Genomic DNA, 19,501 nt, shown 5'->3' on the forward strand with positions numbered 1-19,501 from the left:
AAATTATGACTTCCAGCTGCTGTTCAGGCAATATTTTGACTACAAGCTGAAATTTATTTGCATGACACCATATTCATGCTTCTTTGTTGCGTTTTTGACCCACTGCCTGATGTTATTTCTCCAACTTGTCTAATTTTCCCATGAGAATTTTCAGTTTTATCCTTTTTCAGATTAAGACTTGTTATGCGAGACGTTGGCTCAGAGCTATTTTGGAACAAACTTGCTCAAATGGATAATAATATTCATCTCTGGTGACCCTAAATGTTGTAGACAGCTGCCAGGCATAGCTGGACTCAGAACATTAACACTTTGTCTGATGTGGAAACAAGACCTTCACTGAGAAACACGATCTTTGTAAACCGAGAATCTGAGAGTTAATTAAAGGCTTTCAGTGCTGGGTGAAGTTTCTGTCTGATCCCAGACCAGCAGGACCCGGTCCTTCACATTGCAGCATCTTTTGGCATCGCCTCAGATGCAGCCACTAAGTTTTTGCTCACTAGTTCCCACAATCCCTTCCCCCTTGTTGCCATAGCCAGATTGTGTTTGTGTAGTGCAGGGCGTGGACTGTGTGGTTACTGAGTTGGTGGCTGATTGTATTAGCGAGCAAAGCTGGTGTGGAACATGAAATAATATGACTCATAAACTTCTTCTCTCACTCCATCTTTCTTTCTTTTGATCCACCCACCCTGACACCCTACAGAGGCGAAATGATGCGATGCAGGCTCCGCTGCAGAATGAGGCATCAGCTTGCAAGATGATCAAAAATTACAGGAAATGAAGAAATGTACACTCTCAGGCGGCTCCACCCAGTTATTCTTCACACATTAAATCGAACACAGATATCCACTAGAATATGTATTTATGTAAAATTGTCACATTGCATGAATAATATAAAGTAAAATAATTTTGTTTTGGGAATTTTTACTCTTAAAAGATGCAAATATTAACTGTAGCTTTAATTTTACTTTGATAATGAACCAATCTTCACAAATTTTGGTGTCTTAAAATAGATTATCCTTTTATCTAGGTAACATATTCTCACTGAATTTATTTTAGATGTATACATAAGTTTAATTTTAGTAAATATATTCAGTGATGCAAAAACATCATTTATAATAATAACATTTTATTTATAATCCACTTTACATGTCAATCTCAAAGTGTTACAGAATTAAAATAAAAACATTAAGCAATGTAAAAAAAAAAGACACTCATTTAAAAATATTAATCATAAAATCTTTTATTTATTTACTAAAAAGCACTGCCAAAAATAATTGGGCTGGAATCCATTTGTAATAGGTTTTACTTTTAAATAATATTTAATTACAGTATTTATGAACTTTCAATTATTAATCAGTTCCTTTTTGTCTCTTTGGGATGTAAATACTACAGAACCAGGCCTCTATTCAAAATGGGAAATACAGGGGAACATGCCATGTAGGTAATTAGATGTATTTCAACCTTCATAAGTGACAACAAGGCTACCAGAAAATAGCTTTTCATTTTAATTTACCTATATCTACAATCGGAGCATTAATCAAAATGAGCAACTGTAATTGTGACACTGCAAAAAAAAAAAAATCTTACCAATTAATTGTGGTCTAGTTTCTAATGCAAATGTGTCAGTACACTCAAAAAAGACAACAGTAAATTGCAAATAATTTTTCAGCAAGATAAAGGAGCAATTTTTAAGTCAATAATTCCATACTATTGACAAAAACGTACTAATTTCATTGGCAAATTATTTCACTTGTAACAAAATATTTTTCCCACGTTATAAGTGAAAAAATCAATATTAAGGAATTATTTAATTATTATCAGCTGAAAAATGACCTGTAAGTAAGTTTTGCCTTATTTTAGTTGTACTTGTGGTGCCTTCACACCGAACGTGTTTTGCGCGTCAAAAACTCGTCCAACGCTTCAGGTTCGACGCGTGTGCACTCTGAAGTCAGACGCTTGACATTTTTCTCTAGACGCGCGTTGGATGCGTCAAAATCGCTCTTGGCGGACGTTGAGAGGAGACTCCTTGGCATACGTATCCTGCATATTTTGTCTATATAAATAAGTTTGTTTAAAGTTTATAGACTCAACGTTGGATTTGGGTAGCTCAAATGTGGGGAAAATATTTCCAAGTAGTAAAAGTTATAACTTATCGTCTTCCAATCAAGGTCCTTTCTTTTTCTGACCCTGTAGTCATAACTTGATTAGGACGTTGATTATAGGACGAGAGCAAACAGTGACAATTCGTGTTTTTTTTTCTGAGATCACGTTGGAAAATGCACTGTTATGGGCTGGTTGACGGCCATAAAATAAGTTCAGATTTTTCAACTTCAGCATTGGATGCGCTTGATGCGTCCAACGCTTGAAATGCTTCAACTCGCGCAGCGCTTGACGCGGATCCGCATAGACTATAAACGCAAATCAGACGCGCCGACGCTCAAAACCTGTTTGGTGTGAACGGATATTTGCATTAGAAACTAGACAAAAATACGCTGTGAATCTTACCATCTGGGAGGTAAAAATAAAACATCTGAAGAACTGGTGTTCTGTAATATATGTTGATTAAATTTAAGTCCTGAACAGAACTGTATCGCATGGTTTGGATTGTGCATTTGGATAAACATTAGCAACACACAGAAAATCTGTCGGGGTTCTGCACATGATAGATGAACTAAATTCTCACAATACATAAATTTTTTATGGTTTCTCCTCCTGGATAATTTAATTTGTGACTCATTTTACAGCTAACAGAGTTTAGCATTGCTCAGGTTTTGAAAACACATCCATCCTCACAATTCGACTTCTGAGAAAAAGATTATTCTGCCCTGAATGTGAGTGTGACTCATCCGTTCAGTAGCAGTGGTTTTAATGTTTCTACATGAACTTTCTAGATAAAAACGTCTGTGTTTCCTCCCAGATGTTGATACCTGCATTCCTTTTCACAAGTCTCCGTCATGTGAATTGTTCCATTTTAGGAAAACAAAGTTGCCTTGAAATTAAAGCTTATGCCAGTTTCAGATCAAAGGCCAGGAGGAGAAAATCAGTGGTTACAGTAATGGTTGGTGCAAGTTTCCAGAAACGGTGTTTGATGTGATGGAACAAGTTGTATATTTTGTGCATAAAGTGAATCGTCATGTGCTTCACGAGTGTGTTAGAACCGGGGCAGTGAAGCAACACATGCACAGCTAAACTGTAGCAGGAAGACGTGCATGTTTATCTCAAATTGTGTGTGTGTGTGTGTGTAGTTATGCAGGTCACGTTGTTGGCAGCACTTTGAAATCCCAGAAGGAGAATCCAGAGATGTCTATACGCCACACAGATCCTGCCCTCAAGGAGGTGAAACAAAGGCTGGAGCGGCTAACGCAGGTAAAACGACACTGAAATCAGATTTAACTCACATATTAAAGCAGATTTTTGCATTTCCAGCTTCCCACTTTATGGTGTAATTATAATATATGTTGCACAGATGAATCATAGCGTCATGTGAACCCATAAATTGACACACTAATGACTGATTATTTATGCCAGGATTTGAAAGACAAGCAGAAATGAAGAGGAAAACCTACACACACGAATACACTGGAAAAATAGAAAAACTGCTTTGTGTACTTTCTAGTCCAAATATCTTATTTCATTGGAGTCACAATCAATATTGTGATTGATCATTTATGGCAGAATTTGAAAAAATAGAATATAAAAAGCCCAAGAATGAAAAAGTTATCTGATTCTTTATACACACAAAATCTTACCAAGTATTTCTGTCTAGTTTTAGTGCAAATATCTTCTTACATAGGACATAAGACAAAACTAACTTACAAGTAAGTTTTCAGCAAAATGTAGGAGCTTCTTATAAGTAAATAATTTATTAATATTGTGTCAGAAAAGGTACTAGTTCACTGGCAGATTATTTTATTTATAAGAAAACATTTTCCCCATGTTGTGAGTGAAATAATCTGCCAGTACTTTTTTATTAAAAAGTATTATTTACTTAAAAAATGTTCCTATATTTTGCTAAAAAGTTACTTGTAAGTTAGTTTTGTTTTATTTCCAATGTATTAAAATATTTGCACTAGAAACTAGACAGAAACATTTGGTAAGGTTTTGTGTTTTTGCTGTGTATGGATAAAGAACCTGACATTTTCATTTTTTAAAATATCCTATTTTTCAAATTCTGGCATGAATAATTAATGATTAGTGTGACTCATTGTGACTCGATGGAGTATAAAGATATTTGGAATAGAAACTACACAAAACAGATGTTGGGTGTTTGCAGTGCATTTAAGTATGTAGGTTTTCTTTTTAAACATTGCACTTAAAATAGTTATCCTAAAAAAGAAAAAACTGAGAAATATGTTCACCATTAAGTGGAAGAAGTGGGAAAATCAAATTTTTTTCTGAGTTAGAAACAGGAAAGATGTGCAGAAATATGAGCTGCACGTTTCACGAGGCCCAGATAGTGAAGGCTGAGCTGAGCGAGTCAGTAAGGGGAAGGAAAAGTGGTGAAACGGTGGAGAAGTGCAGTTAAAGCACAGGAGGAACTGAACCATGAAGTGGTGGAAAACAGCGACTGCTCTAATGAATGAGGTTTTCTTTTACGTCATATGAGTGTTGGTGTGTGTGTGTGTTGCTTATCTGTGGAACCCACAGCACCAGAGTTAGTGTTAATTGAACTCTTTCAGTTATTTCAGCAAGTGACTAAATAATTCTAAGACATGAAATAGTTAAAGCATCTCAATTTCTTTTTTAAACATTGGAATAATTGCTCGTCTGCTTTGTGATGGTTGTGTCCTTCTTTTATTTGATGATTTTTTTTTTTTTTTTTATGGACCACTTTTTTTGTCTCCAAATAAAGATTTTCTGTCTTGTTGAAACAACTGAAAGAGTTAAATTAACGCCAGTTCTGAGATGGACCAAATCGACTCGTCACAGCGTTGATTTAACTCTGCTGAATTATGCTCACTGCAAAAACACAGAATTTTACCAAGTACGTTTGCTAGTGTAAATATATGAGCATTTTTTGAATAAGACAAAACTAACTGAACAGTAACTTTTCAGCAACATAAATAAGCTTGTTTTAAGTCAGTAATTCTTGAATATACATCAATTCGCCTGCAATTTGTTTCACTTATAACAAGACATTTTTAACTCTTCTAAGTGAAAAAATTAGCCAATGGAAATAGTATTTTTTTCAAATCTATGTTGACATTTTAACGGTGAATTTGACATTTGCAACGACTGAAAAGGTGCGGGGAACAGAGGTCACAGATACGGGAAGAGTCCTTTATGTATTAAATCGAGATAGAGATAATAGAAAGCTGACCAAAAGATAAAATAAAATAAAATGAGCAGCATTGAGGGCAGGGCGGATACAGCCCGCTCATGCTGTTGCTTATTTCAAAGGTACTAAAATACTTGCACTGGAAACTTCACACAAAATCTTACCAAATAAATTCCTTAATATTGCTGAAAAAGTTCTTGTTTCATTGCCAGATTATTTAACTTATAACAAGACATTTTTCCCATGTTATAAGTTAATTTATCTGACAACGGAACAAGTACTTTTTCATCAATATTAGGGAATTATTTACATAAAACAAGCCTCTATATCTTGCTGAAAAGTTACTTTTAAGTTAGTTTGTCTTACTTCAAGTGTGCAAAAATATTTGCACTGGAAATTAGACTGTTTTTGGTTAGATTTTGTGTTTTTGCAGTGCTGCCAGTGGAGGCAGGGTGATGCTTTAGGAAATCTTCTGCTGGGATCAATATGAAAGTTACTTTGACACAAATCACCAACCGAAGCATTGTTGCAGGCCGTGTTCATCGGCTCATGGAGGGAAATTTCTGTGAGGGTTGCAACCTCTCTCAGCGCTACAATCTATCCACAAAGCAGAAATGGTTCAGGAAAAATTTAAAGGGCACATCAATAAATTTGAGATGTTGTCAAATTTCCCAGATCTCAGTCCAGTTGAGTGTCTGTGATGTGCTGAACAAACAAGTCTGATCAATAGAGGCCCCACCTCACAACCTGCAGGAGTTAAAGGAAATGCTGCCAGCGTCTCGGTGCCAGGATGTCAAAGCAAACTTTCAGGATGGAGTAGGATCTGAGCCCCGACATGTCGGCGGCGTCTTGGTAACGTTTGGCAGGTGATCATAATGTTGCACCTGATTGACATGTGGCGAGCTGTCAAATCGATGCTTAATGAGAATTGAGTTTCAACCAGCAGAAAATACCTGAATATGTATCTTCAGCTTTATTTCCTGTTCTGGGGAGTCTTTCTCTTTTTAAAATTTTTTGGCAGCCTCATTTGAGGCAGATCTGCAAACACAGCAGATGCATCGCCTGAAGTGTCTCCAGATCTGCAGAGTCACAAATATAAGCTGCAGTTTTAGATATTTTATGCATAAAAAATACACTTTCAGCCAGAGACTCATTTTGCCAAAGTGCACCATAGAGCGCCATCAGGCCTGTTGCCATCAGGCTTTATAATGCCCAAGTCTGTGCCATTTGATTAAAATTTTTTCTGTGCTCCTTTATAGGTTATTTATTGGTTAATGTATTGCATATATATATTACAAACTTTGTATTTATTACCTAAGCAATTTCCCCTTGGGGATCAATAAAGTATATTCACCAAATTTCCGATCTCAGGCAAATCAGAATCAGTGTGCAACACTGCTGATAAATTGTAATCAATATTGTCATAATCCTTAGCAATATTATTGCATTTCATGTTTTTCCGATATATTGCATCCGTGGAGGAAAAAGGTCCAGAAATTCAATTGTATGTTGGTTTATTAGCTAAAATAAAGATATTGAAAGACAAAACACTTTGTTTCATGATATCAGAAAACAAAGAGAACAGAAACTTTACCAGAAAGTGACAATAAAAATGATAAAGTTTGGCTTTAAAATTAAAGTCAGACAGTACATGTGGCCTCTTAGGGAAATATTATGGCAATTAATAACTCCTCATTTGATTCTCTATATTTATTCTGTTGGCTGTATCTAGAATTTTATTTATGTTTTGTCGTAATTGGATGCATTTAAAAGTATAAAAAAAGATAAGGCAATGTCACCTTAGATGTTAAGCTTGCCATGATATATTTGCTGCTATCAGTCATTATGAAGATAACTGTGTGATAAGTTATCTCGTCTTTAGTTCCAGGTCAGCAAAGATTCACTTTGTGACTCCTGAATGTCATTCAGATCTTCAACTTAACACATTAAGCTCAATTTCAAAGCAGGGGAATTGATCAGTCAGTCATAAAAGTAATCAATGTTATTAATAGAAGGATTATTTTCACGTCGAACATGTTTAGGACTGTAATTGAAAATGATGGGACAGCGTAGGCTGAGTCTCTTTCCTCTGCTTTTGAAGCTCTTCCTGTTTTCCCTGTAATCTTGTTGCTAGGTCCATTAATCATGCTGCATTTAACATGTGTAACTGCTAAGTCAGCACTTACAGGGTGCATTTGTGGTTTGCAGTGGTTTTGCCATAAACACAAAAATGTACGCTGCACACGCACCACATAATCATTTATGCATGAGATTTCTAGGGCTCATTAATTCAACGCAAGTGGTCATTTTTGTTTTGGAGAACATTTAATCTTATGTAAATATTCTTGTGTGAAGCATTAACTTTTTTCTTTTTTGTAAGAATAATAAAAGTTCAGTTTTGTTTGTTGTAACAGGTCACAACATGGGACTGAAAAAACTATTTTACACCTTTAAAGGGAGTTTTCTTAGAGGACATGGAGGAATATTTCTTTCTTCTGCGTTATCTTGCAATTGCTTGGTTTCAGACACCCGACCCGGATGAGGCGCAAAATTCAGATGGGGGTCAGGAAGTGGATTTTTCCGGTTCAAAACAGAGCAAAATGTATCACAGCGAGTGCAGTACTGCCCTAAATGGGCCGGTACAGACGAGGTATCTCGAAAAAAATATGCATATATTTAGGATACGATCCATATTGTCTCTGTAAAAAAGACTTGTCATATAAAGTTAAAGATTTACCCGGCGTAGAGGCAATGGACATAAATAACTATCTGGAGCTCCTCATATTATACAATACTGTATATACAGTATATTATACAATATATGAAAGAAAGCTTTCAAAAGCCTGGAGCACACAATCATTTAGTTTCAGGTTGGTCAAACATTTAGGATCAAAAGACGCATTAAATGGCTGTCGACTTGTTTCTGCCAGGTGAGCAGTGATAGTCTATGATAACGATGCTATCGCTAACAACAAGCTAACCCATGTTATTTCTATGTGCTTGGATCTCCTGGTACATAATTTATTTAGCTTCTGTAAACCCAAAATCATGCTGGAGTTGTGTGTTAATGTTGAGTCGTACTGCATTTGTAGGTCAAACATTCTCAGCAATCTACAGAAATCAAATTAAAAACATGGTTCATTTGAATGCTTGTCTTTCTAAGTAACTAATAAAATATCTGAAAATGCAATTTAAACGATGCAATCGCAAACTCTGGCATTGTTAGTTTCCTCACCTCCGGTTTTTAGCCGTAGATTGTTGACCCACTTTTCCCACCTTTTGTCAGTAAGTTTTTTTTTTTTTAAATTAACCAATAAAGTCAGTTTTGATTGTGTCTTTTTTGTGTTGGTGGTCTGAATGGATCACAAATGTGCGGTTCCATCTCCGCCTTACACAAACAAACGTAAACATGCAGTGAATAAATCGAGTTAAAATCAGTTTTTTGCATCAAAGAGAGCGAAATTTTAAATTGACATTTGTGACTGTATGCAAAATAGACCAGGGTGTATATAACACAAACGTTTTGTGAGGTAATGCAAAAGAAAAATATTTCCACATGTTCCCTAGGGGCCTCCGTATTATCTGCTCCACTTTTTGTAAACAGAGAATTAAATGTGTACTTTTAATGTTCTTTCATTGTCATTTAGAAGTTTAGTGTTGCATTATTATGCTTACTGGCACAGCGGCATATTTTTAAAGGTTGCTATTTGTCTGAAGTACAAGTTAATGCATGCCATTCATTAATTATCATTCCTGTCTGTCATTTGCCATTTATATACTCCCACAACAAGGATGAGAGATGGCTGAAAATATGAAACAGGAGAAAGAAGCATCTTTGGAATTTTAATCATTTCAGGAACCATGTTTCACAGATTTCTTTTTTTCCTGTTTCTGCTTTGGATAATGTGTAATAAAGTTTGATTAAAGATTCTTTATCTACTGGGATTTTATTAGTGTATTCAGTCATTTACAGCACCAATCAGGATTTGTACGTACATGCTCAGCCTAATGAATCCAGAGGGAGCAAATTTTTGCTTTAACAAAGTGACAGTAGATGACAGGATGGGCCAGGGTGACTCATTAAAATATTTAGACTTAGACTTAGATTGACTTTATTATCATTTTGCATGCACAAGGTGTATACAGAACAAAATTTCGTTGCATATGACTCAGGACAGTGTTTTGAGCTTTCAATGTTGTGAGGTTACTCCAGAATAAAATAAAATACAGTATAAAATATGAATATAAATATAAATATAAAATATAAAGTGCAGGACTGACAGTAAAAAGGAAGTTACTTAGCTCTGTACATGTGCAAGGTGTAAAGTGGAGACCAGATTTTAAGTGCAGTGCGGTTAAGAGTTCAGCAGTCTGATGGCAAGTGGGAAAAAGCTGTTTCAGAACCTGGTGGACCTGCACCGGATGCTGCAGAACCTCTTTCCAGAGGGCAGCATGGAGAACAGTCCATGGTGGGGGTCCATTTTCATTTCACTTTTGTCACTTGTTCCCTTCTGACCTTATGAACCAGTTTGTATCACATTACAGTAATGCAATTTCTTCTTTTATTCAGGAAATAGATGATTTAGAGGGCAAGTAAACACAAATAGTGATAGAGATTTAGTTTCTTCTCTTCCGCTTACAGCTCACTCACCGGATTGTTAAAATTTATTACTGACCTGCTATGAAAGTACTGCCATGTTTTGTTTTCTGATTTAGCAAAACTCAATTTTATCTGCTAAATCTATAAATAATAACCTCCAAAAACTTGAGTTTGTAAATGTTTATAAAACACATAGAATAAATTGTAAAAATTTAAAAAGCTTGAAATATTACACTGAGTATTGATTATCTACTGTATATGATTTGTTTCACTTACTGAGTAAAATTTAATTGTCAGTAATGTTCTAATTTATTGAAAATATTGTGATGAATACTCTGATGCAACGCTCTTTTTATGTCTTATTATGCAAAAGCAAGAAAATATCTTGTTATTGTAATATAACGAAAGATTTCGTAAAGAAAATATCAAATTATTTGCGAATTGAAAAGTTTTTTTTTGGCTCTGTGTTAATAAAGAACATAAAGTTATAGTATAATAATAACACCTTTTACTATGTAAATTCTTAGATTAAGTTATTTTTCAGGGTTTAGAGAAATTTTAAACTGCTAAATAGCTAAATGCATATTATTTACAGTTTGTCATCATATTTACTTTTTTGTTTCCTTAAAGCAAAACTGCCTAAATTCTGTTTAAATTTTACAATAGTAGCAACTCAGTTTAAAGATTTAGCAATTTACCTTTGTGAAAAAAACGCACAAAAAACATTGAAACTTAAATTAAAACAAGTCTTTTAAATCACGTGTAATAAAGTTAATGATTTTGTCTTCAGTTTGATTGTGTGAAGCACAGAAAGTGTGTCGTAGTTTCTGTGGTTGCACTGGTAAATAAACAGCTGGTGCATCAACCGTAGAGCAGATGTTGTACACTGCAAAACATCTGAGCCACATGTAGTTGTCTTTAAGTCAAATAAATTGAACAAGGTTTAGATTTTGAACCTAAATGTGTGAGTTTGTGAAAGATAAACTTACAGCAGGAAGTTGTGTTAACTTTTTATTGATTTTTGTCAAACCTGTAAAAGTTGATTAAACTAGAGTTTTTAGCTTATCACTTAAACTGACGGAAGAAAAAGACAGGAGTGGGAACAATTTCCCAGAATGCTTAGCGGCATGTTTTTGTATCCTGAGATGGAAGTGCATTACATTGGTCTGACTTGTGTTTTATTAAGGAAAATGTTTATTTTAATGTCCTGTTCACACTACATGTTTTTGAGCCAAATTCATTGTGATGTTTAATAAAATTCATTATCAGATCAGAAATTTTGTTCATGCAATTTGAAACAAGAATTGAAATGATTCTACAGTAAAATAAGTTATTTTAACTTGATAATGTAAGTAAAAATAATTCTTTGGTTTAAATTTAAGTAAAAGATTAATGAACTTAAAAAACAATGTTTTGGAGAACTTGTCTGTTGTTGTTAAATCAGCTTCATGAACTTCAGTTTCTGAGTTAAAACCAAAACAGTTTTCTTGTTGACATTTTTCAAGGCAGCAGGTGGACTTTCATTTTCAAGTTAAACCGCCTTCAAATGTTTTACAGTGTATATTCATTTATTGTAGCCTCTGGACATTTTTGCTTGGGATTCCAGTAAGAAGGGGATGATAGTCAAATCTGCCCTTTTTCCACATGACTAAGAGGACACTCGTGCTGGAGACGGGGTGTAATGTGTTCTTGGGGATTTTGGGATCTCATTGAGCGTAATGAAATAACGGTGAATCACTCCACACTCTGTCACTCCATCTCTGGGTTTTCCCTCGGATCTTGGCTCATGGTGTTTCCACAGCTGCTTAACGCCTCTGTTTGCATCTCTTTTTATGTGTTCAGAAATAATAATGTTAAGTTCAGACCATAATAAGAGCTGTTTATACTTGTCCTGCTTCCAAAAAGAACTAAGACAAGTTTGAAATGTATATTTTACTGATGTGCTGAATTAAAAAGCATGTGCGCTACATTTATATTTTATATTTTACCCATTTCCACAGTGTTTTCTCCCAGGGCAGAGTTAACACAAGCTGCTGTCTCCTAATTTTATTCCTATTTATATTATTTTGCCCGATTTCACCAGTTTCATTGCACTGGTTTAATGTCAGTTAAAGACATTGATATTGGGTCATTTGCTCTTTTTATACCTCCCCTCTGTATAATTGTCATTGATCCATCAGAAATTTAGATGGTTCTTGCTATGTGTGGTTAAAAATCTAAAAATAATTACAGCTTTAGAAAAAGTTAAGAGCCCACTGTACATTGAAAACCTGCTGCTTATTCCACCAAATGTTATTTTCTGAACTCTTCCTGAGTTAAAACATTGGTACTGTTGTTTTTAAGTGAACATAAACTTGTTTTCTTTGCAGTATTTGTGCATCTTTTTAGTTATTTTGACCATTTCTCATTTTCTGCAAATAAATACAAAAGTTTTGCTTGGAATTTCGTGGACATGTTGTCAGTAGTTCATACAATAAAAGAACAATATTCATTTTACTCAAACATATATTTGTAAAAACTAAAATCAGAGAAACTGATCATTTTAAGTGGTTTCTTAATTTTTTCCAGGCCTGTGTATGCACTGGCATACATGCTTCTTTTGATTCTGGATAAATTACAGGTTAAATTTAGACCAAAGTTGCCTAAGGGGTTGTATATACTCAGAGTTTAAATCAACTAAATCATTAAATTCAGCAAAAATGTGATCAAAATTTATCAATTGAACCTTTTAGAGATTCTGAGACATTTAAAAATAGTTAAACACAGATTCCCAGTCTGATGTTTAGTTTAAACGACAGTCATGTTTGTAACTCCGGTGAATTTGATGGGCAATAATATAAAACACTAAAGGTTATTAGCACAAAACATTAAGCATTACACATCGTCAACTTCCTAAAATAACAGAATAAACCATTTTTTGCCAAGATTTTTTTTTTTGCCTGAATATGTTTTGGTAAAAAATTACCTAGGCCGTTATTTTAATAAGCTAGTGATGCACAACTTTAGTATTTTAAGTGTGTTTCTCTTATCAAAGACATTGAGAATCATCTATTTCCTGTTTGTCTTGTTAATGACGGATAATTGAGGTGTTTCTTTTTCTTTTTGGAGAATTTTGTTTCTCCAGTAAACTTGTTCTCAACACCCAGCTAGAGTTTCAGTATCTTATTTCGCTCCCCAGCTTACAAACTTTTAAATGCGGAGCCGTTTGATGAAGTGCTAAGCTAGCAGGTTTACTCCATTTTAATATAGCTTGTTGATTCAATGCTGTTTCAGTTAATCATCAATGCAGAACATTAAGAAATGCCTCGAGGATCAGATTGAGACATTTAGAACATTTATAGTGTGAATTTAAAATATTTCAAAGTATTTTTCTATTACTAATCTTTGTTACTAGTAGCTACAGAAAATCTTAGCATTATATGAGATTCAATGCGAATCTAAGGCAGGATCAACATTTGAGGTCCTGTTTGAACTATAAATGTTTTTGCAGGCTTACTTCACCCAGGTGCTCTGCAGATTTGTAAATCAGATTTATTTAATTTCTACTTGCAAAGGAGCTGTTGGTGGATCTCGGCTGGGCAAGCAGAGAAAGAGGAAGAGGGGAGGCAGAGGACGGAGGGAGCGCCCTGACAGATGGAAGCGGTGGAAGCGATTGTGATGATGAGGATGGCTGTGGAGCATCTGGTGAGGAGAGCGGTGAGTCACATGTGCAGACAAACATACAGACATGCATGTGGGAAGAGAGGAATAAACAATGGCAAACACACGCCCACACAGGAACACCCCTGTGGATCCAGACGTGGTGCAAATACATTTCCTGTTCATGCACCACTCAAACACAGTCTATTCACATATACTTACATAATTAGCTCATTAATATACAGACATATGGTTCATTGGGCTGTAGATTTGAATATGCTGCAGCCTTTACATATTTGGTGCCAGCAGGGAAAATGCTCACAGAGTTAGATTCGCTCCCGCTCCTTCACTTCCTCCATCTCGCTTTCTGCAGTTTATTTCTGTATGAGTTTGGATAAATGATGAACGAACAACCAGGTCGCCCCAGCGATACAAATGTAATAATAAACAGTGATTATTCATTTTCTTTTGGTTTATTCATGGTGTGTGAGCATATACATAAAACATGGATGTCATAGGGAGATCTGGAGATCCAGGGAACCCCTCTGAGCTTTGATGCAATTCCACAAAGGGAGCACAGCTAAAATCCTGGAATAATTTAAATGGTTGATGAGAAAATTATACGCTGTATCAATGCTCAAATGTAATTTTTCACTTCTTGAACCCATATTCACATTACAAATGAAACTGAGAGCAGAGCAGATTCAGAGTTTGTATTGGACTAATCAATGAAATGAATGTATTATTGATTAATTCAGCTTTTTGAAGGTATGAATTAAAGAAACTTGGCTATTTAGTTCAGGTGGTTTAGCAGAAAGTGAGGCCAGATGATCCTCAGGGATGTCATAAGAGGATCACGGGTTCCCCGCCGTTACCCTGCACCCTCCTGGACGGGAATGAATTATTCCAGATTCTGGACCGTTCAGGATCCTGTGGGTGATGAAGCAGAGGTTAAATTTAGAGAAGTCAGGGATACAGACTGAACTGCGTCCAAAATAAGTGAAATATCTGAACAAAAATAATAACACTTCTGAAGACTGCGTTAAAAAGCTAAATCCTGCAGAATTTTTTACATTCTCCTGAACAGAAACTGTAACCATTTTTCTACAGTGTTTGATATTTTAGAATAATGTTGTTCAAGAATTATGTGCTGTGGTCTTTATAGGGATGCCACAGCAGAAATTGATTATCTGGAAGTTTTTATATACCTATCATTTACTTTTACTTTTACTTTTCATGCTGGCAAATGTTTTGGTAGGTAAGAAACTGAGTGAAAACTCTGCAAATGAGATGGATAAAGTCAGTGAAGAGGACACTAAAGTAACGCTGTCCTTTATGTTATGAATAAAACTCAAATTAATCAGTAAAATGAAAATAGAACTAACACATAAGTTCAAAACCAAAGCCATAAAAAAGGCATGGCAAACAACAGAAAATTCTTGATTTCGCAGCTTTAGAAATTAGATAATCAGAATGTTGTTTATTAAAAATTGCTTCATTTTTAATAACCCTTCAGAGAAATCAAGAAGAAAAATTTTCAGGAAAGCAAGTTCAAAGTTTGGGCGCTCTGATCTGCTGTGCAGCAAAGTCAGGAGACATAAAATGCATCGCTCTGGAGTTTAGAGGGGCCACATAAAAAGCTGCAGTGGGCCAGATTTGGCCCTTGGGCCTCGAGTTTGACATATACGCCCTAACTGTTTGTAAAAAGAGCATTACTGCCACTTTCAGGAATACAAAGTGAAAGTTTCGTTATGGTACACAAACTTCTGCAGTTACTAAATGTAGTTAAATGAAAGGGTAGATTTTCTACTAATTTGCTGAATAACAGCATCTTGAGCATCTGGATAGAGGTGAAGTCACAGTGGTTTGTTACTCGGGTATTTGGAGAAAACCTTTCATGTCGCTTCATTATCCTAATAGCATCACTTGTTTATGTTTTCTGGAAGAGGTGGCACAACTGAATAGAACAGAAGTTTGATGGTCTGAGATCAAAAGCTGTATTCTGCTGCACCACCTAATTACCTGTGACCAGAGGCCTTGTCTTGCTCATTGTTACCACAACCTGCCGGTGTCCTTTCTGCTCCCTGAGGCAGCGTGTAACCGGGTTAAAGGTCACCAGTGCATTCATCATTCCTGCGATGTCCTTGTCGTTCCTGAATATCTTCTTGTGGAGCGGAGTAAACCTCGAGTGAAGCTTACTGCTCCTGCATGACTCTGCAGCGAGGGCCAGTGGTTTGCAGTTGCTGGGATGCAGACCGAAGCAAAGCAAGAGGAAATTTTTTTTAGTGAGCTGGTGAAAAAATGCAGAAGGCTATGATAACTGAATGTGTTTTCAGATTGGGCTGGGTTTTATTTTCAACATGACTGTATGTGCTGCCTTATTTATGTCTTAACATGTTTGAACTATGTGAGTTCATAATTTTGTGGTTTACAGTATTTCTGTGCCCATAAGGTGTTGACATTCTGTGGATGTATTAAATAATCTAAATCATGGTTATTTTACTGCTTGGATAGAAAAGTACAGCCTCTAAAATAGGGTTAGGGTGGAGTTGTGGTTATTCTGTTATTAGCTATGACTGATGTAATAAAACATAAAAATTTGTTGGCTTTTTAAATTTTTTTGTGCTCTGCTTAGTAAATATTGCATTTAATTTATTTAAAAAGTTACGTTTTAGAGTTGAAACCAGATTCATTCAAGGCTTCAATGTCCAACACATTTTAGATGTATTGTTATAATCACACAGTTCATGTTGCCCATTGTGAAAATTTGCTTTCATATGCGCAGCAGGATAATTTCTCAGCTATTCCCTTTTACAATAAATTCAGTTTAAAGCAGCTCTTCACAACTCATTTGTGTTTAAATGCTTGTTTTCCGACTGTGCATCCCGCCGTCGTTTAGCGGCTCTTAAAGTGAGGCATTTGTTGCTACATTTGTCAGAGATTTTCCACTGACCTTGTTGTGTCACATCTGTGGAAACTCATTCCTCTTGCTGAGATGGATCTGGTTCATTGGTTATTTGCAGGGGGAAATTGCTGGCGATGATTTACCGAGCTCGTGTCTGCATATTAGGATCACGTCTCTTGAACTTTTGTCAGTTCTTGAAGACAGAATCACAGTAAAGAGTGACAGAGAGGAATTTTCTCTATTTCTCCCTCCTTGCTGGCTATTTGCATATAAACAAGCTCCTTGTGCACTGAAAGTAAAGTGGTGACATGAGCTCCACTGGACCACGCAAATCACACTGATAAGCATGGACATGTTGTTTATTTTATTTACTTGGGTAGTTTATGTTTTTGCAGCACATTAAATCATAAGCTCCATGTTAATTTAAGAGAAAAAATGCAATATATATGTATATATGAAATGAATATGTGCTTCTGGATTGTCATTTAATAGAAATAATTTACATGCAAACTTAAAAAATTTGAAAATCTTAAAAACGCAAACATCTATCTGTAAATCTGAATTGCCAAAATGTGAGAAGTTTTATTTTTTTCAGTGAGGTAAAGCTCAGAAACAAAACTACCTGTATAAGAAACAAGGAAAATAAAACCCACAGATTGCTGATTGTGCGTTTGTGTCCAACTTTAGTTGTAATTGTATTTTTGTAGCGCTGAAACTGCAGTTTTTGAGTGTTATCTATTGTGTTTTATAGATTCTTGCCTTCACACCAGATTTAGATCACTCTACTACACAGGTGTCAAACTCCAGTCCTCAAGGGCCTGCAAGTGTTTAGGTGTGCCATAGGTACAAAACACTGGAATGAAATGGCTTAATCACTTCCTTCTTGTGTAGATCAGTTCTCCAGAATCCTGCTAATGACCTAATTATTCTATTCAGGTGTGGTGCAGCAGAGGCACATCTAAATGTTGCAGGACAGCGGCCCTTGAGGACTGGAGTTTGACACCCCTGCTCTACTATATCAAAAATCAGCAAGAAGATTGAAGTATCTTTGCAGGTTCTTGGCAAAATCTAATTGGGCACATTGGACTACCAATTATGTGTAATAAAAACTGATACATCAAAACTTTTTAAGCATGCCTAAACCTGGTTTGAGGTTTTGGAGGTTTATTGCAATGGTAGCTTATTGAGGTACTGACAAATTTTGAGACCACAGCTGCCTGCAAATCGTTAAAACTTGCAAATACTTAAAACCTCCTGGAAAAAAAATCCTGTAACTGCCTATTTTAACAGTTCACACCCCAAATATGTCTCAATATGCATTAATTGTCACAGTGGAATTGATATATTGGCTAAAGTCTACAGTTTTCCTTATTATTATTATGCTTTTCCTGCACCGGCTGCTTTTCGAACGCCAACCAATATTGTGTCAAGTAGGAGTTATTTTACATAAAAAGTTTGGAGTACAAGAGAAAAATCCATGAATAGGTGAATTCGTAAGTACGGCCACCAGGTGGTGTGAGTAAAGATATATGCTGATATGTGTAACAAAGAAAAGATGGTGGTTGGTCTTTTTCTACACTTAACTTATAAGAAGTGAGTATTAGTTGATTATTTTTCTTTTTTCAAATTTCTCGTTTGAAGACGGTTACCAAGTAAGATTTCTGTAATTTAGTGTGTTTATTAACATTGCTTTCTTTAAACACACAATGGTGAACTTTAGTTGTACTTTTTTTGCAAATTTCTAAAAATTTTAGATTTTTCTAATTTGAAATTAGGGAGCATATCTTGGTAAATATTGTTTAAAGGTAAGAATCATTTTTTAAAATTAGATAGTTAAAATCTTAAACTATTTTTTGCTCTGGGATTTGGGGGCCATTAAGACTTAAATCATCTTGTGATCCTGGTTATTTATCTGTTAACATTTATTGATAATTTTGTGAACAAATATGTTTATCAGTTTTTGTCCAAGAACTTATCAAGATTTAAACGTATTGATTTCTATTTTTCAAGCCATCCCTCTACATCACTTCTCCACGCCATGTCCAAGCACAAACACGTCAACAAAGTAAATGCGATGCTACATTATTGCCTCCTCTCCTTCCTCCTCAGTTTTTCTTCGTAACAAACGAAATCCTTAGACAGCGTTATTACTGAACTGCTACCTGTGATGCGGTGCTGTGACCTCCCTGAACTTTCCCCGAAACAGACCGAAAGCTGTGGGAAATATTCAGGAATGCATCATCTGATATCACGTAGAAGAACTGAGTTCATATTTAAGAGTTGCATGCTCACCAAGGGCCGCTCGATCTCTGTAACCATGGTTACCAGGTGGTCCAACTTCCCACGGTTCCCTTCGTGATGGCAAGAGAGAAACAAAGAGAGAAACAAAGAGAAAGAAAGAGAGAGAGAAAGAGTTACAAAGACAAAGGGACCAAGCAAAAAGTGGATTTTCTTTATTAGCAAATTGTCCATCCATCCATCCCTTCATCCGTCCGTCCATCCATCCATCCATCCATGAATCCATCCATGTTTTCATCCATCACTCACTCACTCACTCACTCACTCACTCACTCACTCACTCACTCACTCACTCACTCACTCACTCACTCACTCACTCACTCACTCACTCACTCACTCACTCACTCACTCACTCACTCACTCACTCACTCACTCACATCCATCCATCCATCATCCATATTTTCATTCATTCATTCATTCATTCATTCATTCATTCATTCATTCATCCATCCATTCATCCATCCATCCATCCATCCATCCATCCATCCACGTTCTCTATCTTAGTCAGTAAGAGCAATAAAAGTTTCCTGTGAGCGAATTTAAAACATTTCAATTGAATGATCTGAGCTGTAAAATAATGTTTTCTTTGGAAAAAAAACACTTAACAGACATGGAATACAAACTGTGTTTTACCAGTAAAACACACCTTTTCTGCTTCATTTGATTTGTTGGCAGTGGATATTTTTTGCCCAGAGCAGTGCTAATGACATAAACGCCTCACAAACAGGGATCCGATCAGCCATAAAATCCCTGCCTACCACTGCACAGGTATCAGAAATAG

General features: G+C 35.7%; 1 protein-coding gene across 1 annotated transcript in view; it reads left to right on the forward strand.

Moving 5' to 3' along the window:
* LOC102226156 (glypican-5-like) overlaps positions 1-19,501 on the forward strand; it is a 56,738-nt gene that overhangs the window by 25,047 nt on the left and 12,190 nt on the right. Inside the window, exons 8-9 of the mRNA XM_014471038.2 lie at positions 3,246-3,366; positions 13,433-13,574. Of these exons, the coding sequence (XP_014326524.1) occupies positions 3,246-3,366; positions 13,433-13,574 (263 nt within the window). The remainder of the gene's footprint in view (positions 1-3,245; positions 3,367-13,432; positions 13,575-19,501) is intronic.

The sequence above is a fragment of the Xiphophorus maculatus genome, chromosome 9 (assembly GCF_002775205.1).
Source record: "Xiphophorus maculatus strain JP 163 A chromosome 9, X_maculatus-5.0-male, whole genome shotgun sequence".
In the NCBI taxonomy this organism is placed as follows: Eukaryota; Metazoa; Chordata; class Actinopteri; order Cyprinodontiformes; family Poeciliidae; genus Xiphophorus; species Xiphophorus maculatus.